Raw genomic sequence first — 19,807 nt, forward strand, 5'->3', positions numbered from 1 at the left:
TGTCAAATACTGTAGAAGACATCTGTTCAAGAATATAGGACATGAAAAAATGAATTTAATTTACTGGAAGGCAGATTCTGCTTGAATGTTAGGGAAGGAAGAAGTCTCTTAACAATAAGAAGTGTTTGACAATAGAACTGATTATCCAGGAGGATGGTGGAACTCCCTTTTATCAAATTAGTTCAGGTGGAGGCTGCATGGCCATTTTTCTGGGATGCTGGAACTTGGATTCCTTTACAATTAGGCTGTTGGCTTTGATGCTTAAGTAGTCATTTCCAAATCTGTGGTTCTAATGTGAGTTCTCTTTCATATTGCAACATTTTAAGAAAGATAAACAACCTGGTAGGTATTCATGCAGAGGTGGTATTCAGCAGATTCTGACCAGTTCTGGAGAACCGGTAGCGGAAATTTTGAATAGTTCGGAGAACTGGCAAATACTACCTCTGACTGGAGATTTTACAGTATCCTTCCCCTGCCACAGCCACCAAGCCACGCCCACAGAACTGGTAGTAAAAAAAAATATGAATCCCACCACTGTATTTATGTTAATAAAATTAGTAGGCAGCCAAAGGTTCAAGGGGTGATTCATAGCATTTTCAGTCTTTAGTGTCTAGTAAATCATTTCATGTTAAATAATAGAATGATCTATCTTTAAATGTGAATTTCTTTCTGTCTCACACCATTTAAATAGTTTACAAAGTGGATAATCATTTCTAACAGGTATGTACTACTATCTTTTAACATTTCAACAGTTATTTGATACTGAATGATAGACGATGATAATTTGTGCCTTTCAAACACCATTTTTTTTTACATCAAGTAATCGAGCAGGCCCCCCAACCTTTTGGGCACCAGGGACTGGTACCATGTAGAGAGGTTTTTCCATGGACTGGAGGGGGCCTGTTTACATGCTGCCTGCATCCCGCAAATGGGGCTTTGCTTATTTGCACAGCCCGGTTTCTGGCATGCTGCGGACAGGTGCCAGTCAATGGATCGGGGGTTGGGGACTCTGATGTAATCAGTTTAAATATATGTTTTAGATGCTAAACATTGTTTACATTTTAAATGAAGTTCCAGTAGAGAATGGAAGGAAGGATGCATATTGCATATCTCGCTACTAGGCTTGACCTTCTGTGCTTTAGAATCAGGTGAGAGTGGAGCAATTAAGGAATTGCTTAAGAAATATTGTAGTTCACCATACAGGATTTTATATTCAGCCCACATAGATAAAACATTCATGTTATGGTTTTACCTGTGTTTGCCACTATCTGGGTGAGGCATAAGGAGGCAGGTTTATGCAAAAGCCTTGTTTCCATGACATCCCGAGAGATTCTATGGTAATCCTAAGCTGTATTAACAGAGGAATGCAGTCAAAATCAAGGGAAGTACTAATACCACTCTATAAAGCCTTAGTAAGACCACACCTAGAGTATCGCATCCAGTTTTGGTCACCACATTATAAAAAAGATGTTGAGACTTTAGAAAAAGTACAGAGAAGAACAACCAGGATGATTAGAGGACTGGAGGCTAAAACATACAATGAAAAGTTGCAGGAACTGGGCTTAGCTAGTCTGGCGAAGAGAAGGACCAGGGGAGACATGATAGCGGTCTTCCAATATTTGAGGGGCTGTCACAGGGAGGAAGGGGTCAAGCTATTTTCTAAAGCGCCTGTAGGCCAGACAAGGAATAATGGATGGAAACTGAACAAGGAGAGATTTAATCTGGAAATAAGGAGAAACTTTCTGACCGTGAGAACAATCAACCAATGGAACAGCTTGCCCTTGGAAGTTGTGGAAACGCCATCACTTGAGACTTTCAAGAAGAGATTGGACTGCCATTTGTCAGAAATGGTGTAGGGTCTCCCACTTGGGCGGGGGGTTGAACTAGATGACCTACAAGGTCCCTTCCAACTCTGATTATCTGTATCTGTATAATTCTGAATTGTTTGAAGTTGTAGCCAGGAGCCTTGTAGCTATATGCTTTTCCCCCTATACATTTCTTTCAAGCAATCCTGATTTGAGGCTTCGTAATTCCCATTTTTTTCAAAACATGAGCATTGTACAGGTCCTGTACTAATGTTACTACTTTATATAGGGTTTATAATTTAATTTTTGCTACTTTGTAGTTTTCAGATGGAAATTTATAATTATCTTCCTTATTTTCTAATCCCTGGAATTTGATGGAAGAATGTAATGAATCCTTTTCCATGTTCAACATTCTGCTGTTTACCACTTTATACTTGATAACTGGAATGGTTTTTCAAATGAACAGAAGTTGGGAGGTGGGATTTAAAAGATATAATAGAAGGGCCCAATCAACTGGTCAAAAGAACTTTACAACCAGTGAATTCACACCTGGTCGGGAAACCAGAATAAGTCTGATTAAAATCTCTTGAAATTAATTGTGTCTGGAACTGGGATCAGAATTTAAACATTCCAAGTTAAAATAATGTAATAAAGGAATTATTTCATTGTTTTTATAGGGTTATATGTGGAAGAAGGGTCACAAAAGAAAAAACTGGACAGAACGTTGGTTTGTTTTAAAACCAAATGCTATATCGTACTATGTTAGTGAAGATTTAAAAGACAAAAGAGGAGATATTGCACTGGATGGCAACTGTACTGTAGAGGTAAAACATAAATAAATGATTAGAAAGTAATACTTTTCTAGATGATGAATATGAAAATTATTTAACTTACATATATTTGATTCAACGTGTTGGATAAATTCTGGAATTTTTATTTTCATAGAGAATACAATGGAGTGCTAATAATAGTGTTCATATAAAGAGGGAAGAAATCTTTATTTCTTGAAATGTCCATTCAGGATCCTTTCTTAATTTATGGAATTCGTTAACTAGTGAAAAAGAGTAGCATTCTATAAAGACTGTGGAGCTGGGCTTTTTTCTCTGACATGGCTAGAAAAAATTGCACACTTTATTTTAATTTATGTCTGTTCCTGCAAAGACTACAATAGAAGTGCAAATAGATCTTGCAAATATAATTCAGAATAAAATACTTTCCTTGTGAACAACATTGATCAACACCATTTTTATCTTAATATCATGGGTGTTCTAAAATGCAGATCACTCAAATATTTTCTGTGAATACGATTATCTATGGCACATTTTGTTCCATGCCACTGGGAGAAAATTTGTAAAAAAAAAAAGAAAGGATTTTTTTTTTGCCCCAAATGTGCCTTGTTACCTTGCTTTAGGGAGGAAAAAAGTGATATAACATTCATTCATGTTTAACTTTTGTGCATGGGAATATTATTGTTGGGATATTTCATATGTTCATAGGCTCTGAAGTAAGAAACAATATTGTGAATGTCAGTTCAATGTCATATTTGCTATGCTTCATAGGAAACTAAATTTAATTTTCTCTTTTTAGGGCTTGCCTGACAAAGATGGCAAAAAATGTCTCTTTCTTATAAATAATTTAGAGAAATGTTTTGAAATTAGTGCCTCCGATAAGAAGAAGAAACAGGAGTGGATTCAAGGTAAACTTTTACTGTTTTGCTTGATAGATAGAAGCCAGTGGGGAAGCTTGCAAATTCTGTTTTTCTATTCACTGCTTAATGGACCCTCTAGTTTGTGTGCCTGTTGTGAAGTCTTGTCAATCTGACTTTTAATAAGATAAAAGCTTCAGCCCAATGAAGAGATTGGACAACCATCTGCCTGAAATGGCATAGGCTCCCCTGCCTGAGCAGGAAGTAGGACTAGGCGACTTGCAACGTCCCTTCCAGCTCTGTTATTCTGAATTAGATAATTATCTAATCTAACTACTATTTCTGTTTCTCTCTTCTGGCCAAATGTTTTGGTTCTGTGTTATATATCTGATTGTACATCTGACTGGTTTTATCACAGATAACCCCCCCTTTGCAGTGGTTATGCAGAAAAAAATATTTCATTGTATGGAGACCTAGCATTATTACAAACTATAAATTGTATTTGATATTAACTGTTTTCATTCTGGTATTTCACATGCTATAATTATATAACACTATTACATTATTGATACTGATACACTATGGGGTTTTTTGGCAGAGAAATGTGGTTTTATTTTTAAAATTATTGGTGGCCTAATGTTAGAAACCAAACAGCATTGTAAGACTGAAAAAGTCATAAAGGTATTTATGGGCTTAAACTAGAAATATTATTGTGGCTATTCTCATCATTTAGCCATTCAGACAACAATAAATCTGCTGAAATTAAAAAGCCCTTCACCTCATAAAGAGGCAAGACAGAAACGGAAAGAATTACGCCAAAAACTGCAGGCGGAACAAGCAGAATTGGAGAGGCAAATGAAAGAGCTCCAAATAGCAAATGAAAATAAGCAGAAAGAACTGGAAACTGTCAGAAAGGTAAATCTGAGATTTTGTAACATTCTAGAATGTAGGGTTAATAACTTTAATTGTAAACTATATTTCTGAGGCCAGGGATTTGAAAGTCATTGTTCTTAGTTCTTATTCTTGGTTGATGGTGTTCTTAAAAATATCTTGTCCTTTTAGATAGTAGGGTCTTCTGATTTTGCTTCAGACTCACTTTGTTCACGCAGCAGAACTGTCAATGTATGATGCCATGAGGAGGTTGTGCTTCAGCCAGCTCACTGCAGAATCTGACATTGATTAGGATTGAGAGGGATTGACTGGCCCAAGGCCTCATGACTGGCTTCTATAGCTAAGGGAAAACTAGAACCAGCCTATCCATTCCTTGTCCAGTAGCTTAACCACTACACTATGGTTTATGTCTATAGCAATGTATGTATTCATATATGAAAATAATATAGTGTACTGTCCTAGGAAAGTGCCTTAAACATAATTGTCTAAAATCAAGTCTTCAGGGCATTAAGAAAGCAGAACAGATTGGTGAAGTTCCTTCTTAAGATATCTGTTACAGCATTGCCGCAGAGAATTGGTAATGTTGCATCATTCTTCCTAAATGTACCTGGAAGTGTTATGTTATGGAAAACTGAGTAGGAGAAATTGTTTGTCCCCACAAAGACTGGGGATGAATATAGATGTTTTACTGGATTTAAAGAAAGAGTTGTTAGAAGAAAAATGCTATGTACGGAAACCACAAAAGTTCTCATTTGGAATGATAACACAGCGAAGTTTTTCCCAATAATTTGCACATTGCTTATCTTAGTTGTTTTACAGTCAAGGAGAGATTTCTTTGGTGACGCCAGGCACTCACTTCAGCTTGAAATAATTTTGCAGACTAAAGAAATGATAAGAGTGTCTGTTTCCCTTCCCCCAGTCCTAATTGCTTTCATAGGCATGAGTATTTTATGCCTATGAAAGCATAACCGTCTTTAAATAATAACTAAGATGCCAGATCTTCATTGGCAGCTTTGATCATTGCAGAATTGTTAGGATATTTCACAGCTAAAATTTGACACATGCACATCTAAAATATCTTTAATAATGATTGTAGAATGAGATATATTTTTACATCTGAGCTTTCAGTGTAAAATGAAATGAGCATTCAAGCAAAGAATAAATATACAAGAGCAGAACACAGCATGTAAAAGCTATTCTTTATATAATTCAGCCTGATTCTAAAGGAAAAGTTCCAGTATTAGTCAACTAATAAATCCAAGAAAACTGAGAATACTTATGAAACGAGGCAGGAGTACTGTATCGCTCTGAAGTTCTGGAAAAACATACTGTGATAGATGCAGAATTGGGGTATTTCACACTGATGGTGGCTGGCTATATTTTTTTAAGCAGCATAGCAACCTAACAAAACCAAGAATTATTTCAAATTTGTTGAATCTGTGTGTTAATTCAAACCTAAAGTTCAGTTGTTGATAGAAAGAAATGCCAGTTCAGCCAAGCCAAATTACCTGAGTCATTGAAATGTGCCTTCCTAACAGCAGACTGAGAGAATTAGGAGCCAATAGTGGTGCTACTGTAAGCATTAAATGTTGCACAAGTGCTCCTTTATACTACTTCCTTGTTTTTGTTTAACCAAACCATTCAGAAACTTCTAATTAGGCGTGCCTCAAAATATATGGAGATTACTTTACTAGAGAATTTCACTTCCCAAATTTCTCATACTTCTTGTGCAACAAAATATTATAATTTACGTACTTTGACAGAGTAAATTGGAGCTAGAAGGAACAGGTTTTGCATGAGTGTTGACTCTGCTATTTTGGGAAATGCTTATCTTATCTCCAGCTCTACAGAAACCTATGTAGAGTTTAATCTTTCACCAACTTTTTATTGTTTATGCAGCATTTAAGAGCTGATACGGATTGATCTTTTCAGAATGTTTTGCATGAAGCCTCAGGGAAGACTTGGACTACCCCTTTTTGATGCACATCATTTCTTTCTTTTTAATTTTGAATATATACCGGTATATATTTCCCTTTGATAAAATTTTTGCTTTTATCAAAAAATGTTAGAAGTATGTTTATAGGTACATACTAAATAGTTGACCTGTACTTTCACGTGTACATTAACTGGAAACAGATGATAATTGTTTTTCTTTCTTTGGCCAGCAACTTGATGAAGCAGCCGCTCGAGCGTCAGAAGAAGAGACAAAACGTCTGCAGACTCAGATGGAATTACAAGATCGATTCAAGCTTGAACTGGAGAGAGAAAAAATGGTACATGTCAGCAAAAGAATGGGCTAGCTGTGACATGGTTTCTTTAATGATATATTTAAGCATGTGCATGTTTGGACAAAAAGGAAAAGCTGCAAAGGTTCTTCTTCTCTCTCATGGAAATAGGCAGCACTGTTTATCCTGAAGGATAATGAAGCATTCATTCATTTCTTGTTTTCTAGGTAAGACAGAAAATGGAAGAACAGGTTGCTCAGAAATCATCTGAGCTTGAGCAGTATTTACTGAGAGTCAAAGAACTTGAGGAGATGTATAATCAACTGCAGGAAGCTTTGGAGGATGAGAAACAAGCCCGTCAAGATGAGGAAACTGTCAGGAGACTTCAGGCCAGGTCAGTGTGTAATTTGATAGGATGCTAAGGCCGGCAGTCATTTTATGTTTCAGAAGGAAGGATAGCAGAGACATATAGAAACTGTAGACTGCCCAAGTAACCTAAATATCACTGCAATACTGGCAAATATTGGGTGTAGGATGAGGGTGAAGGTTTGTTTTCCGAGCTTGTGGGTTGGTTTCCGAACATTTTGTTCTGAAACGTTTGGAAACCAACCCATAAGCTCAGAGAATGAAACTTCACCCCTAAATAGCATTGTTACATTTAAAAAGAGTTATCTGTCCTTGAATCATTCTGAAAGATAGTTTCCCTCTCTCTGCTTCTCAGCATATTATAGTACCACAGAGATGTAAACAAAATATGTCATGTGGAATTGTTTGTAGATCAATAAGTTGAAGCAAATATATTAAGCACATTTAACAGAAATATTAATAGTCCTTGACTTATGACTCTTCATTTAACTATGGTTCAAAGTAACAAAAGCCTTGGAAAAGGATTTACCACCCATCCTTGAAGTTATGACCGTCTTATCTCCTTCATGTTCACGTGATCATAATTTAGATGCTTGGCAACTGGCTTACATTTATGACAGTTGCAGAATCATATGATCACAATTGCGATTTATGAGCTTCCCAGATGACTTCTGACAAGCAAAGTCAATTGGGGAAGCTGAATTCAGTTAACCGCCATATGATTCAATTAACCACATGATTTGCTTAATGACCATGGCAAACCTCATAAAGTTGGGTCCAGTTGCATAATGACTTGGTTTATGACCACGTTGTTTAGCAACCAAAATTCTAGTCCCATCTATGGTCATAAGTCAAAGGCCACCTGTAGATGCTAAATGGGGTAATGAAAAAGGAAACCACCTACCTTATGTGTGGGATGCTTTCATTTCTGAATGTGGTATCTTGATGGACTTGTAGCACAAAAACAAGCAATTTCTGTGGAACTGTTTTAGGGTATGTTTTCTTAACTATTCAATTCATGTGGGGAAAGGCATACATCGTGTATCAGTCCTGAATTAATATACCTCCTTTGTTACTTTTTTTTTTCTAGACTGCTAGAAGAAGAGACAACCAAGAGAGCAGAACTGGAAAAGTGGCATTTAGAGCAGCAACAGGCCATTCAGGTGACTGAGGCAGAAAAGCAAGAGTTGGAAAACCAGAGGAAAATGAAGGAACACGCTTTACAGGTCGCCATGCAACAGTTGGAAGAACTGGAATTAGAGAGGAGGCAAGCCTTTGAACAATATGAGGTGAGCTAATGTAGCTTTTCTAGGGTTATACTATAAAGTATATGAAGGGATTGTTAATGTCATTGCCCAGAAGATCATTGGTTGGAAGAGCTTTATAGCTCCTGCTGCCTTAAGAAAGTTCAAAACATTCTCAAAGATCCATCTCATCCCGGGAACCCTTTTTTGAACTATTATCATCTGGCAGACGGTACAGAGTAATAAAAACAAGGACAAATAGGCTGAAAAACAGCTTCTATCTCAGGGCAGCAGCTCTTTTGAATTCTACTGTATAGTGCAGTGTTGGTGCGGTGTTGGGGATGTTCGGTTCAATGTGTGGAGGGTGAAGGATGTGTGTTTATGTTTATTTTCATGATCATGGTCATGATGTGCACTGAAGATAGTGTTTGATTTTGTTGTATGAGGTGCAATGACAAAAAAGTAAACTAAACTAAAACTGAAGCATTCTTCGTCGAAGGGTGAAGGCAGTTGCATTCCTCAGAAGGCTCAGTGTGGATGCTGTAAAGCTTTCCCAAGTCATCTCCATAAGCATGTGTGCATAACAGCTTGTCATCAGTCACCCAAATGTGTTCAAGTGTTGGTAACCGGGGTATCTAAATCATTTGATTTATGCCTTCTTCAAGACACCAGGCTGTAGTGTCTCTGACCACTTCACAGAGTTGAATCATTTCTTATTGGGCATTTATGATCGTACTTTATACGCAGCCATCATAGCAGACCTCAACTGAAAATTATCTGTAGAGATTTACCAGGATAAAATATTGTATCAGTTTGGTACAATAATAAAACGAGCCGAGATGGATCAAAGATAATTGTAGCTAAAAGCCATATCAGGAATAGATTTACAGTAGGCATTTGATGAAAATTGGAAAAGTTATTGTAGCTAAGAAGCCATACTTATAGGGCTATACAGTATAGTTATGTCCTAGTAACTTATGGGTAACTTAGCAGCAGCTAAGATTGACTCTGGCTACTGTGAATAGATGCTTTACAAATGTTTGCAATTGTGTACTCCTTCATGTGCTGACCTTGGCTGATCCTTGCTCACATCCAGTTAAAGTCCAGCCTTTTGTGATCTTGTGGAGAGGTGTTCTTTTTGTGCTGTTTTGAGAATCTCTGTTGTAAAAAAAAAAAAAGTTTCCGTATAATGTTGGTGATAATTCTGTTTCAGGAGGTAAAGAAGAAATTGGAAGTAGCAGCAAGTAAAACTAAAAGTTGGAAAGATAGAGTAGCTCATCATGAGGGATTAATTCGATTAATCGAACCAGGTAGGAAACAATCCTTTATTTTGTGAATCAGCATTCATGCTGTTATTTTTATCTTAAGTAACCCATTATGGTTTCCAAGAAGTCTGAATATTACTGAGTCAGCCTAGGCTGCACTTCCCGTTTAGTGTGTGCTATTGTCTGGAGAAACGTAGCTGAACCAAGCTCCAAACAGAAGAAAGGAAGTCAGTGCAAACACTGCCAGCTGAGATTTTTAGGTGCCTTCAAGTCAAATTTCTCATTCACCTCATCATGACATAAACCTCTGTTGACCTTTGTTCTTGAAGTTTATTTACAGCATTTATATTATTTTGAATATTCTGCCTTTATTTATTATTGTCCAATTGTAAGTGCTCTATGAAAGATGCATTTATGTTGCATCCAGAACAGAATAATGTATACTTTCTCCTTTATGGGAGCTGAGCTTCTGAAGGATATTTCTTATGGTTTATGTTCAAAGAACAAATGAAGTTCAGTTTCAGGTTTTTAATGGAATTCAACCAAGCAAATGTGTGTTAATCAACCACTGAGTTAATCTATAAAGAATATAAGCTGCTGGTTCAACAGGAAATTTTCAGTCAAATGAATTATGTTATTGTAGATGACATTAAAGTGCAATATGAACATTATTGTCTGTAAGTATAAATTTATCAGAAAAGATAATGAAATGCTCTTGAGAGGAGCTTTGACATGTCACCACTACCCAATGTTTTAGTAGTTATTTTAAATTTAAGTTAAGATGCTAGGAGTAAATATTTTCTGTAGTGTAGATTACAATATGAAATTGAAAATGGACAGCATGGAAACATTGGACTGATAGTGATTTGTCATAACATAGAATGCTGTGCAAACTTTGAATAAGGTATTTTTTTACATATAAAAGATAGTTGAAGAATCAATTTAGATATGTCACTTATACGTAGTTTTGCATCCAACCTGATTGATGGGGTCCCAAATGGTCACAGTGGTACCAACAGCCTAACTTTACCAATGGCTCAACAACTTTCTCTGAAGGTTACTTTGAACAAAGTATATTTAATGTCTAATTGAAGCTGTTAAATGACATTGCTTAAATGACATGGAACTCCAAATATAAATGCTTTTCTGTGCCTACTTGCAACTCAGGAACTTTAGAAGGAAGTCGTCTCACTTAAAATTCGTTAAGGAAAGTGCATTATATAGTAAAGGAAAGAGAGGAGTCAAGATAGACAGACTTCTTTTAATGGTGCTTTACTTTTAGAATATTCTCAAACTTCCATAGTAATAAAATTGATAGTGGCATTATGGTATTTTTGGTACTAAGTCAAAATGTATTCATTTGTAAATTCACATTTGGCTGAACCAGTTTATTAATATTATTTGGTTTATTTATAATATATTCATTTTATTTGTTTATTTCAAATCATCTTGTTATACATAAGGATGAAAGGCATTTTAAAAATATTTTTATTTAAATGCTTTTGATTGGATGCATTTTTAATATATTTTCCTCAGCTATATTGTCACATGACTAATGGTAAAGCAAAGTTAGAACTAGATTTGACACATGGAATAAATTAGGCTTAAATGACTAAATCTAAAATATTATTTCTTATAGGTTCCAAGAATTCCTATTTGATCACTAACTGGGGACCGGCGGCCTTCACTGAAGCTGAACTTGAGCAAAGAGAGAAGAGCTGGAAAGGGAAAAGGGGCACTTCTGATTAGCAAATGTGGCTGAAATATAACTGGGGACCGCACAGAGCAGGAATCTGATAATTAAATAAATTATTGTTACACCAATTTATTGCATATACTGCACTCTAGCTCAAGATACTTCAGGAATTTGAATACAAAATACAAGTTCTACCGCACAACATGAATTATAACAGAATTTCTGAGAGAGCTAAACAAAAGTTTACATAAACTATCTGAATAATTGTGTGCAGTTTATGAAAATGTGAATGTTGCAATTTGAAGTGTGTTCTTTTTAATTTGGAATTGGATGAGTTGAATGAACTAGAACACATTGGAAATATGGTGAGCTTTTTTACCCATATTGTTGACCTATGTTGATTAGAAAACCATGAACATACCCACCTACTTTTACTATATCTGGGGCAATAAAAACTTATGTAAACAGTAGGGAGATTGTTGTCTTTGGTAAATCCAGGCCCAAGATACATGGATAAACATAGCAATTTTGACCAATATATCAGTATATTAATGGCACAGTATATTAGTGTATGACTGAAATACTTTTTCCATATAAATACAGAATATATTCTCAAGTAGTAATTTTGGAATCTTAATAATTCTTTAGGAAGAAAAGAAAGGAAGAAAAAGAAAGAAAAATTTGAACACCCCACAGCCTCCTTTTGATTTTTTTTATCATTACACTAATAGCCTGAAGACAGATAGCTGAATATCATTTTTGATTTTGTTGAGAGTTGGTTAGGATCTTGATCCAGAAATTCATAGTCTAATCTTGGCTATGTGAACATATTTGTTCTGTGAAAATATGAATAGCGTGATCCATTGGGTCAACCAATTGATTACAACTGATTCAAATTAATAATCTACCCTTGTTCACTAAATTTCTTTAATTTTGTATATAGTCCAAATACAACTAATAATTGCTAAATTATTTTGCAAGTAAATGTAGCATTAATATATTAGACTTAAAAGTAATGAAGTTTATAATATTATCCGTAGATTCTCTATAGCTCAGTTATTTCCAAAATAAAATATTACTTTGAAAAAGATCAGCTAATCGTTGAAGTCATTAGGACAGGGGTGTCAAACTCAGGGCCTGCAGGCCAGATGTGTCACATGCTGGCCCCCCCCCCCGTTTAGCAGAGGGGAAAAAAATGACCCAATACATCATGTGACACTGCTGTCACAATGTGAGTTTGGCACCCCTGCATTAGGGGAATCCTGCAAATGCTGTCAAATAAGTGCCCATTCATTTAATTAAAAAATATGGAACTCTCACATAAGTCGACTTGAAATTAGGAAAATGTGCAGCTTGAATACTGCTGATTGGGTGGGAAGCTTCAAAATTTGGCCCTTTTTAAGAGAAGAAGCTGATAGGTAGGCAAAATCCATCTCAAACATTCCCAGGAGGAAGGAAACCTGGATTATTTGTTTTTGTTTTTAAACTGTATTGCAGTTTTATTAATGAAATTTGGTGTTTTTTGTAAAAAAATGTGCCTAGAAAGGTAAGATACGAAATAGTGAAATAACTTTCAACATAAGAAATGAGCAACTATAGATGATTACAACAGTGTTAGCTTCTTTGTGTAGTTTCTTTTTTTAGGCGTGATATTGTATCAGTTCATGGAACTGCCATGAGTCTTGTCACTGAAGCAATGATACCAGCACATGTCAAAGGAAAAACTATTGTCTAAGCCTTGGGGTTTCCACAAAGAATGGAAATAGGCCCCCTCACATTGATGGAAATAATTTCTATATATGCAAATAGCCTGTCAGAATTGGCATCTGGAAGTTGGACTGTTTTATGGAGCTATATCAAAGGGAGGCATCACTGAAGATTATCAAAGTGAAGCATCAAATTGAGGCTTTGCACAAGTCTTCCTTTTTATTTTGTTGCGTTTTACTAACTGAAAAGTGTTTATAAAATAACTTCAACCTGTTTAATGAGTATTATAGTTTAATACTAAGTTTTCTTAAATGTGTAGTTACTGTACAGTAATCATGACTTTTTATGCTGTTGATATATAAACATTCTAGTTGGATAGGAACCAACAATACTGTACTAGAAGCGTATTCTGGTATATCCTGAGAAACCAGTTGAGATATATTTATAATACCAAAACTACCAAATCATTACTGTTAATTTACATTTAAAAACTATTTGTTGTGCTAATTGCAAATGGACCAAATTAAGAAATTGCCAGTTTTTCATGTGTTCCATTTTGTGTTTGCTTTAGTATTTGTTAAAATAAACAAGAATAATTTTAGTATTTGCACGTTTATTTCATCTTATGTTTGGCTTTGAGTTGGATAGAATGGATTATTAAATAGAAATTTAAATATTTTTTTCTTGTTACAACCACACTTTCTCTTTATTTATGATACTTAATATTCTTGTAGGAAAGGGATGCCTGATAGCATAGGCTAATATTCAGTGGGAAAATATTTATTTTTGATGGTGCCTTTTTCTACAGCTTTTGGTAAAAGTGAGCTCTATGATATATTAAGCCACTATAGAATTTAACACTCCCCTTTTTTGCTTAAAACCCTACCAAATATCCTCTAACAGGAAACCCCCCCCCCCAAAAAAAAAAACAAAGTGGGGAAATCAGCTTTAAAAAGTATGCCTTTTGGAGTAACTTCACTACTGTGTTCTTGTGCCCTCAGAACTCATTTAAAAATGCCCGGATCCTAATGACAAAAAGTATCCCTCCCTGTTGTAAGATATGTAAGAGTTGTGTTGATAGATTGAGATACATATGTACTTTCTCATTAAAGGACACGAATGAACAGATATCAAAATAACTCAGCCTGTATAATATGGATTCCCATGATTTCAGTCCTTAATTCACAGAGGCATTTTGTGGAGAACGATATCAGGTAGATGGAGAATGAAAACTGTGATGAGAGCAATTTTTTGCCATTACAGTATTATGGGTTGTGATTTACAGAGGTTCTTCCTTCCCCACCATCACCTACATTTGGTCAAATGTCTTAATTCTTCAGAGCAGTGAAATTCTCATTAACAGAGCATATTCTTTGTAGTTGGTATATAGTCAACTGAATGATTTCAGGATATGGATCTGTAATTAAAACTGCTATGTGTAATAATCCTGAGATAAGAGTAACCTTCTCATTAGGTCAATGTTGTGATAGGGTTCAACACTCTCACCCCTCAAATTCACAGGGCCTTTAGCTCCATTTGATTTTGTACTTGCTTTCAATTTTATTCTCCCATTTAACCTATTTATAATCAGATAAGACTTGCTGAGCTCAACGTGAGTCATCTTGATTATGTCTTACTCAGAAAGGGGATATGGCTCTTTATTGAGCCCTTTCAGCATGTCAGTTTTACAAAGATCACATCAAATGACCTCATGCTTTGCGAGGCAAATTGGGCATATTAATTAGTTCATTCTACCACAAATTTGAGTTATCTATTTTGTATATTTGTAGAAAGAAAAAAAAGGCTTTACTGCCCCCTAGTGGTATTTTCTAAAGTGGGCCTTACAGACCAAAACTATTACAATTGAAACATATCCATGGAATGCAATCTAATCAGAATTAATACATGAGGGAATCGCTGGAAACAAATCTTTGTCATAGAATCAGTTTTCTAAGCATGAAAAAGACAGGGTTGAAACACACAAGTTTCTTTTGTAGGCCTCCTTATGCATATAATCATTTATTTGCTTTTACAAGCTAGGTATTATTTTCAAAAGAAGTGGAATAAGAATACTACAACAAGAAAAAATTAAAAGAATGACAAAAGGTATAGATACTATACCATTTGTTATTCTTTTAAATTTTAGATACTATAAAGACTTAGTGAATTGTCAAAATATCTGAGATAAGCCATAAATCTAAAATATGCTGCCAATATATTCTAATATACAATTAAAAGCTTGAAGTACTGAAAGACATAGCCAGTTTCTAAATAAATCATGTATCTGTTGAACTTTAAAAATATTTGATTAAAATAATTAAAACCAAACAGAGGAAAAAACTACAGGTAGTCCTCGACTTACGACTATAATTAAGCCCAAGATATCTGTTGCTAAGTGAATTTTGACCCATTTTACCCACATTTCTTGTCAATTGACAATTGTTAAGTGAATCACTTAACAATTGACAATCACTTGACAATTTTTAAGTGAATCTCTGCAATTGTTAAGTTAGTAAGACGGTTGTTAAGTGAATCTGGCTTCTCCAACAACTTTGCTTGTCAGAAGCTTGCAACTGTCATAGATACTAGCCAATTGCCAAACAACTTAATATTAATCACATACCATGGGGATGCTGCAATAGTCACGTGTGAAAAAAGGGTCATAAGTCACTTTTTTCAGTCCTGTTGTAACTTTGAGCGGTTGCTAAATACAGTAAATTGTTGCAGGTTGAGGACTTCCTGTATGGATAATAAAGGATGAACGGAGTACTGCAGACAGTGTGTGTAGATTATTTTTCAAAATATAAATTCTAAAATTCAAATTTTAGCACAATTCTATGTACAGAATTCTACTTGTAACTTACAATTCAATTCCAAATAATAATGTATTATAAAGGTATATATCAAACTTACTTTTGAAATACGAGGTTATTCTAGACACTGAAGCATCTTCCCACAATTTGGTTAGCCATTCTTCCATAGAGAGGATCAAAGATCTTTTCCTGTGAAAAACCATATAAAACCTTTGCAGTTGTTAACGTATATAATGCCAGGTCAGTACACTTTGAAAAAAAAAAAGTATGATTTAGTGAAGCTTATTCAGGATGAAGTGGAATTGTGACTATGAAAATAGCATTATTCCTTCCTAGATTTTCATAACCTGAGTAGCAAACATGATTTTTTAAAATTGTCCAATTCCAGTCTGTTTCAATTCACTGATGTTTAAGATACCAATGCGCAAGAGTTTTATTTAATTTTTCACTGTGTTGCGCTTTACCATGTCCTTACTTCTAACTTTCTGTGTTCCTATTGTAATTCTGCTTTGGGTCTTTCAGTTTTCTTTTTAAGTATGGCAATATATGCAACTAGATGTCTCAGAAGGTTTAATATACCAATTTCATAAATACCCTTAGTAATCCAAAAGCTCCTCAGCTCTTTCTCAGTAGCATGTTGAGGGCCCTTTGACCTGAGAGATCTACCATCTGGGACTATATTGTTAATTACTTTATATTATCTATGTTGTTTTCTTGGTAAAATACAAAAGTGGTTTACCATTGTTTTCTGCATAGCATGTAATGATGCCTTTGCCATTGTCAGTAAAATGATGAACTGCCTCCAGCATCTTCCTATATTGCTGTTAACTAATTTCGGTGCATAGTTGATTTATTTGGGCAGCTAGGATGACCTTGGTTAACCCCGCAGAGATTACAGGTAGCCCCTGACTTACAACAGTTCACTTAATGACCGATGGAAGTTACAACAGCACTGAAAAAAGTGACTTATGACCACTTTTATGACTGTTGCAGCATCCCCATGATCACACAATTTACATGTGGATGCTTGATTACTGACTCACATTTATGACGGTCGCAGTGTCCCTGGATCACTTTTTACAACCTTGACAAGCAAAGTCAATGGGAAAACCAAATTCATTTAACAACCGAGTTACTAAATTAACAACTGCAGTTGTTCACTTAACAAATGTGGCAAGAAAAGTTGTAAAATGGGGCAAAGCTCACTTAACAAATTTCTCAGCAACATAAATTTTGGGTCATACGTTCTTTCATCACCTCTCTTAGGAACAGCCCTGTTCCACAATGAGGCACCGTAGCAGGACATGGATATCTTCATAAGCTAGTTTTACTAAAATATTTTAAAGGTTTATATTAAACTTTAAATGGGAAAACCAAATGTAGAATTCCATGTGAATGTCTACGTAAACAATGACATCAATAAATCTATACCATCAAATGATAATTTGACATAGGAATGGGTGAAACTTTGTGTCACACTAATTCTCACATAATTCTTCAGATAATCTTGTTTTAAGAAGATTACAAACTATGTGGTAAGGGCTGCATCATAGGAATTGTTTTTCAGTGGTTTAATTCTGGGAAATTGTAATAGAAGTAGTCATACCTGAATATCATCCTGTTGTGTACTTGAGGATAATAAGCTGAAGCATTTAGGAGAACCAGTTTAGTGTAGCAGTTAAAGGCACTAGGTTAAAATAATGGGAGATTCATAGCTGGTCTTAGCTATGAAGCCAGCTGGATTACTTTGGGCAGTCACTCCTCAGTTCTAGGAGGAGGCAATGATGTGGCAGGGAAATGCTTCCGAAAATGTTGCCAAATAAATGGCAGTGACTTTTATCCAAGCAGCCACTAAGAATTAAGATAGACTAGAAGGAGCAAAAGGAAAATAAAAAAAAAGATTAAACGTAGCATGCATGACTGCAACTTTAGCATCATCCAGACAAAAGAGTGAATCATCTTTAGTTTGAATAAGACCTGGAAATATCAGGCAAATCTCTTGCCAAATATGATCAGAATTGCTAAAATTGCTCCTTTATCTAAGCGGCTTCATATATTGATTGTACCTGTGTATGCGTGAGACCCATCCCCAGAATCTGAGAGGAAAAATTATTTGGAAATTTCACCTCTGCCTACTTTATTGATGTTACAACATCACTACCACAAAGCCAAAGGCTCTTGGGGTTGTATATATTTGTACATGAATGCTGTATATACATGTGCACACACACATATTTAAGGACCTCTTCCCAGCTACAAATGTTACCCACGACTGGTGTGAAAGGTACATAAGGAATCAGTAGCCAGGTCTAAGGCAACTGTCATGTGTAGGATCCAATCTGGGTCAGTTACTAGGATCAGAGCTTTCAGCCTTGGGCTGGAGCCCATCCTCAGGGAATTTCTCTCTGGCAGAGTGTGTGTCTGTCATATGTTCCTGGAAACCGAAAGCATTTGAAACTTTTAAAAAAAAGCATCTTGGAAAAAACATTTACTGGATTTTAAATGTGTTGTTTGTGTTTCAGTATATCTTGTGCAAATTAAATTGAGTAAACCATAATGAAAATAATCATTGTAACATGCTAGGCAAACACAGTCTTGGAGCAGGTGACAGCAGCTCCTGCTGACATTGAAAAAAATATGGAGTAACTAAGAACACACTAAGGTTTTTGGCTTTTTATGTGTGTCCTCCCAATATTGTTATATGGAGGATTTCCAAGGTAAGAGAGACCTGTTTAAACAACCTTCTTTCATTAGCATAAATCCTGTGAGAACATGAATGTTCATTACAGAGATAAAACATGAAGTTTCTTTCATTTAAAACTGATGTACCTTGCTTGGATAGAGCTCCTATTGAAAGCATCTTAGCCATCTGTTTCAAGGTAATAGGACTTCAGCCAAGAACTTTGTAGGGCATCTTCTATATTCTTTGCTTGCATTACGTGAGGGCTGCTTGCCAATTTTTGCTATGGCAAAATCATTAATTGCAGAAAACACTTACCAGCTGCCTGTACTTGTTCCATTTGCCTGGCTGCAGGGTCTAGAATGTTACTAGGGCAAAGGTGATGGTTTGAGTTTGTGTTTTTCTTTCAAAGAAACCTTTGAAGCACATTTTTGGTTGTGAATTTGAATCTAAAATAGGAGTGGAGAAGCTGGGGCTCCCTAAAGCTTAGGTGTAGCCCCTGAAACCATTCCAAAGTTAGGATTATATTGTAATTTTTGGTGTGGGAAAAAGAGGTCAACCAATTCAATACATAATCTTATTCATTACATTTAACTTTAAATGGAATAAAAAGTAAATTTAGCTTTGGTTTTTGTTCTACTAATACTTTATTGTGTTCCCTTCCCTTCAAAGGCTGTATACAATCTTCAGACCTACAAAAAGAAGTATATTAAATGGTTGACTCCAATACAAATAGTTCTTATTGCTAACTGTCTCAGCACTGCAGGGTGAGTATTCCCAAGACCATAGTAAGATTTGCCCTTTCACTCACCTTTGTGAATCAAGTTCTGCAAGCCTTCTCTGCCATTTGGGCTCACCCAGCTGATTGGAGTCTGATTCTTCTGATATCTGAACAGGACAGGTAAATTGAAGTAAAATCATAAGCATAGTGACAGTGGCATGATTTTCAATTAGTAACTGCTTTGCTTAATGCCCAGCTGCTGAATTGTAGTCATTAAATGAGAACTTACCTGTAGTCCTTTACAGAGCCAGGTCCAAAAACTTTAAAGGCTACAAAGACTTTAATGATTAATATCAACATCTTAAACTGAGCTCAATAAAACTGGCAACCAGGTGCAAATAGTTTAATATGGGCTGCTTCTATTTTATTTTGCAGAGAATATCCAGGTACAAATCTAGAATTAAATAAACATAAATCCATGGTTGGTTTATTATTTATTTATTACATTTATACTTTTGCTTCTATCCAAAAAACTATAAGCCTTGAGCTGGAATCTCTGGTAGATCCTCTTGGCTGGAGATGAGGTGGAGGATTTTTATTTTTTTTAATAATTGCCTTGGGCCAATTGTACTTTTTTAAAATAACATTTTTAATTTTGTGAAACCACCCAAAGTCATTTTTGGAGTTGGATGGCTTAGAAGTGGAACTAATAAATAATAAAATTTGCACTGATGACAAATGTGTTGCTA

General features: G+C 35.4%; 1 protein-coding gene and 1 long non-coding RNA gene across 2 annotated transcripts in view; one reads left to right on the plus strand and one right to left on the minus strand.

Annotated features, from left to right (window-relative positions):
* The window catches only part of SWAP70 (switching B cell complex subunit SWAP70), a 38,282-nt gene extending 24,834 nt beyond the window's left edge, over window positions 1-13,448 (plus strand). The window contains exons 5-12 of the mRNA XM_026706468.2: window positions 2,483-2,629; window positions 3,393-3,501; window positions 4,184-4,365; window positions 6,507-6,614; window positions 6,794-6,960; window positions 8,023-8,221; window positions 9,390-9,486; window positions 11,081-13,448. Coding sequence (XP_026562253.1) covers window positions 2,483-2,629; window positions 3,393-3,501; window positions 4,184-4,365; window positions 6,507-6,614; window positions 6,794-6,960; window positions 8,023-8,221; window positions 9,390-9,486; window positions 11,081-11,190 — 1,119 coding nt within the window. The 3' untranslated portion in view covers window positions 11,191-13,448. The remainder of the gene's footprint in view (window positions 1-2,482; window positions 2,630-3,392; window positions 3,502-4,183; window positions 4,366-6,506; window positions 6,615-6,793; window positions 6,961-8,022; window positions 8,222-9,389; window positions 9,487-11,080) is intronic.
* On the minus strand, window positions 9,300-17,327 carry LOC148128129 (uncharacterized). The gene is made up of 3 exons (XR_015740906.1): window positions 17,264-17,327; window positions 15,758-15,846; window positions 9,300-9,334 (listed from the first exon to the last, which is right to left on the minus strand). It is a non-coding gene; the product is annotated as an uncharacterized LOC148128129 (long non-coding RNA).
* Between the last annotated feature and the right edge of the window lie 2,480 nt (window positions 17,328-19,807).

The sequence above is a fragment of the Pseudonaja textilis genome, chromosome 1 (assembly GCF_049901715.1).
Source record: "Pseudonaja textilis isolate UNSWEBS1 chromosome 1, rPseTex1.2, whole genome shotgun sequence".
NCBI classification, from domain to species: Eukaryota; Metazoa; Chordata; class Lepidosauria; order Squamata; family Elapidae; genus Pseudonaja; species Pseudonaja textilis.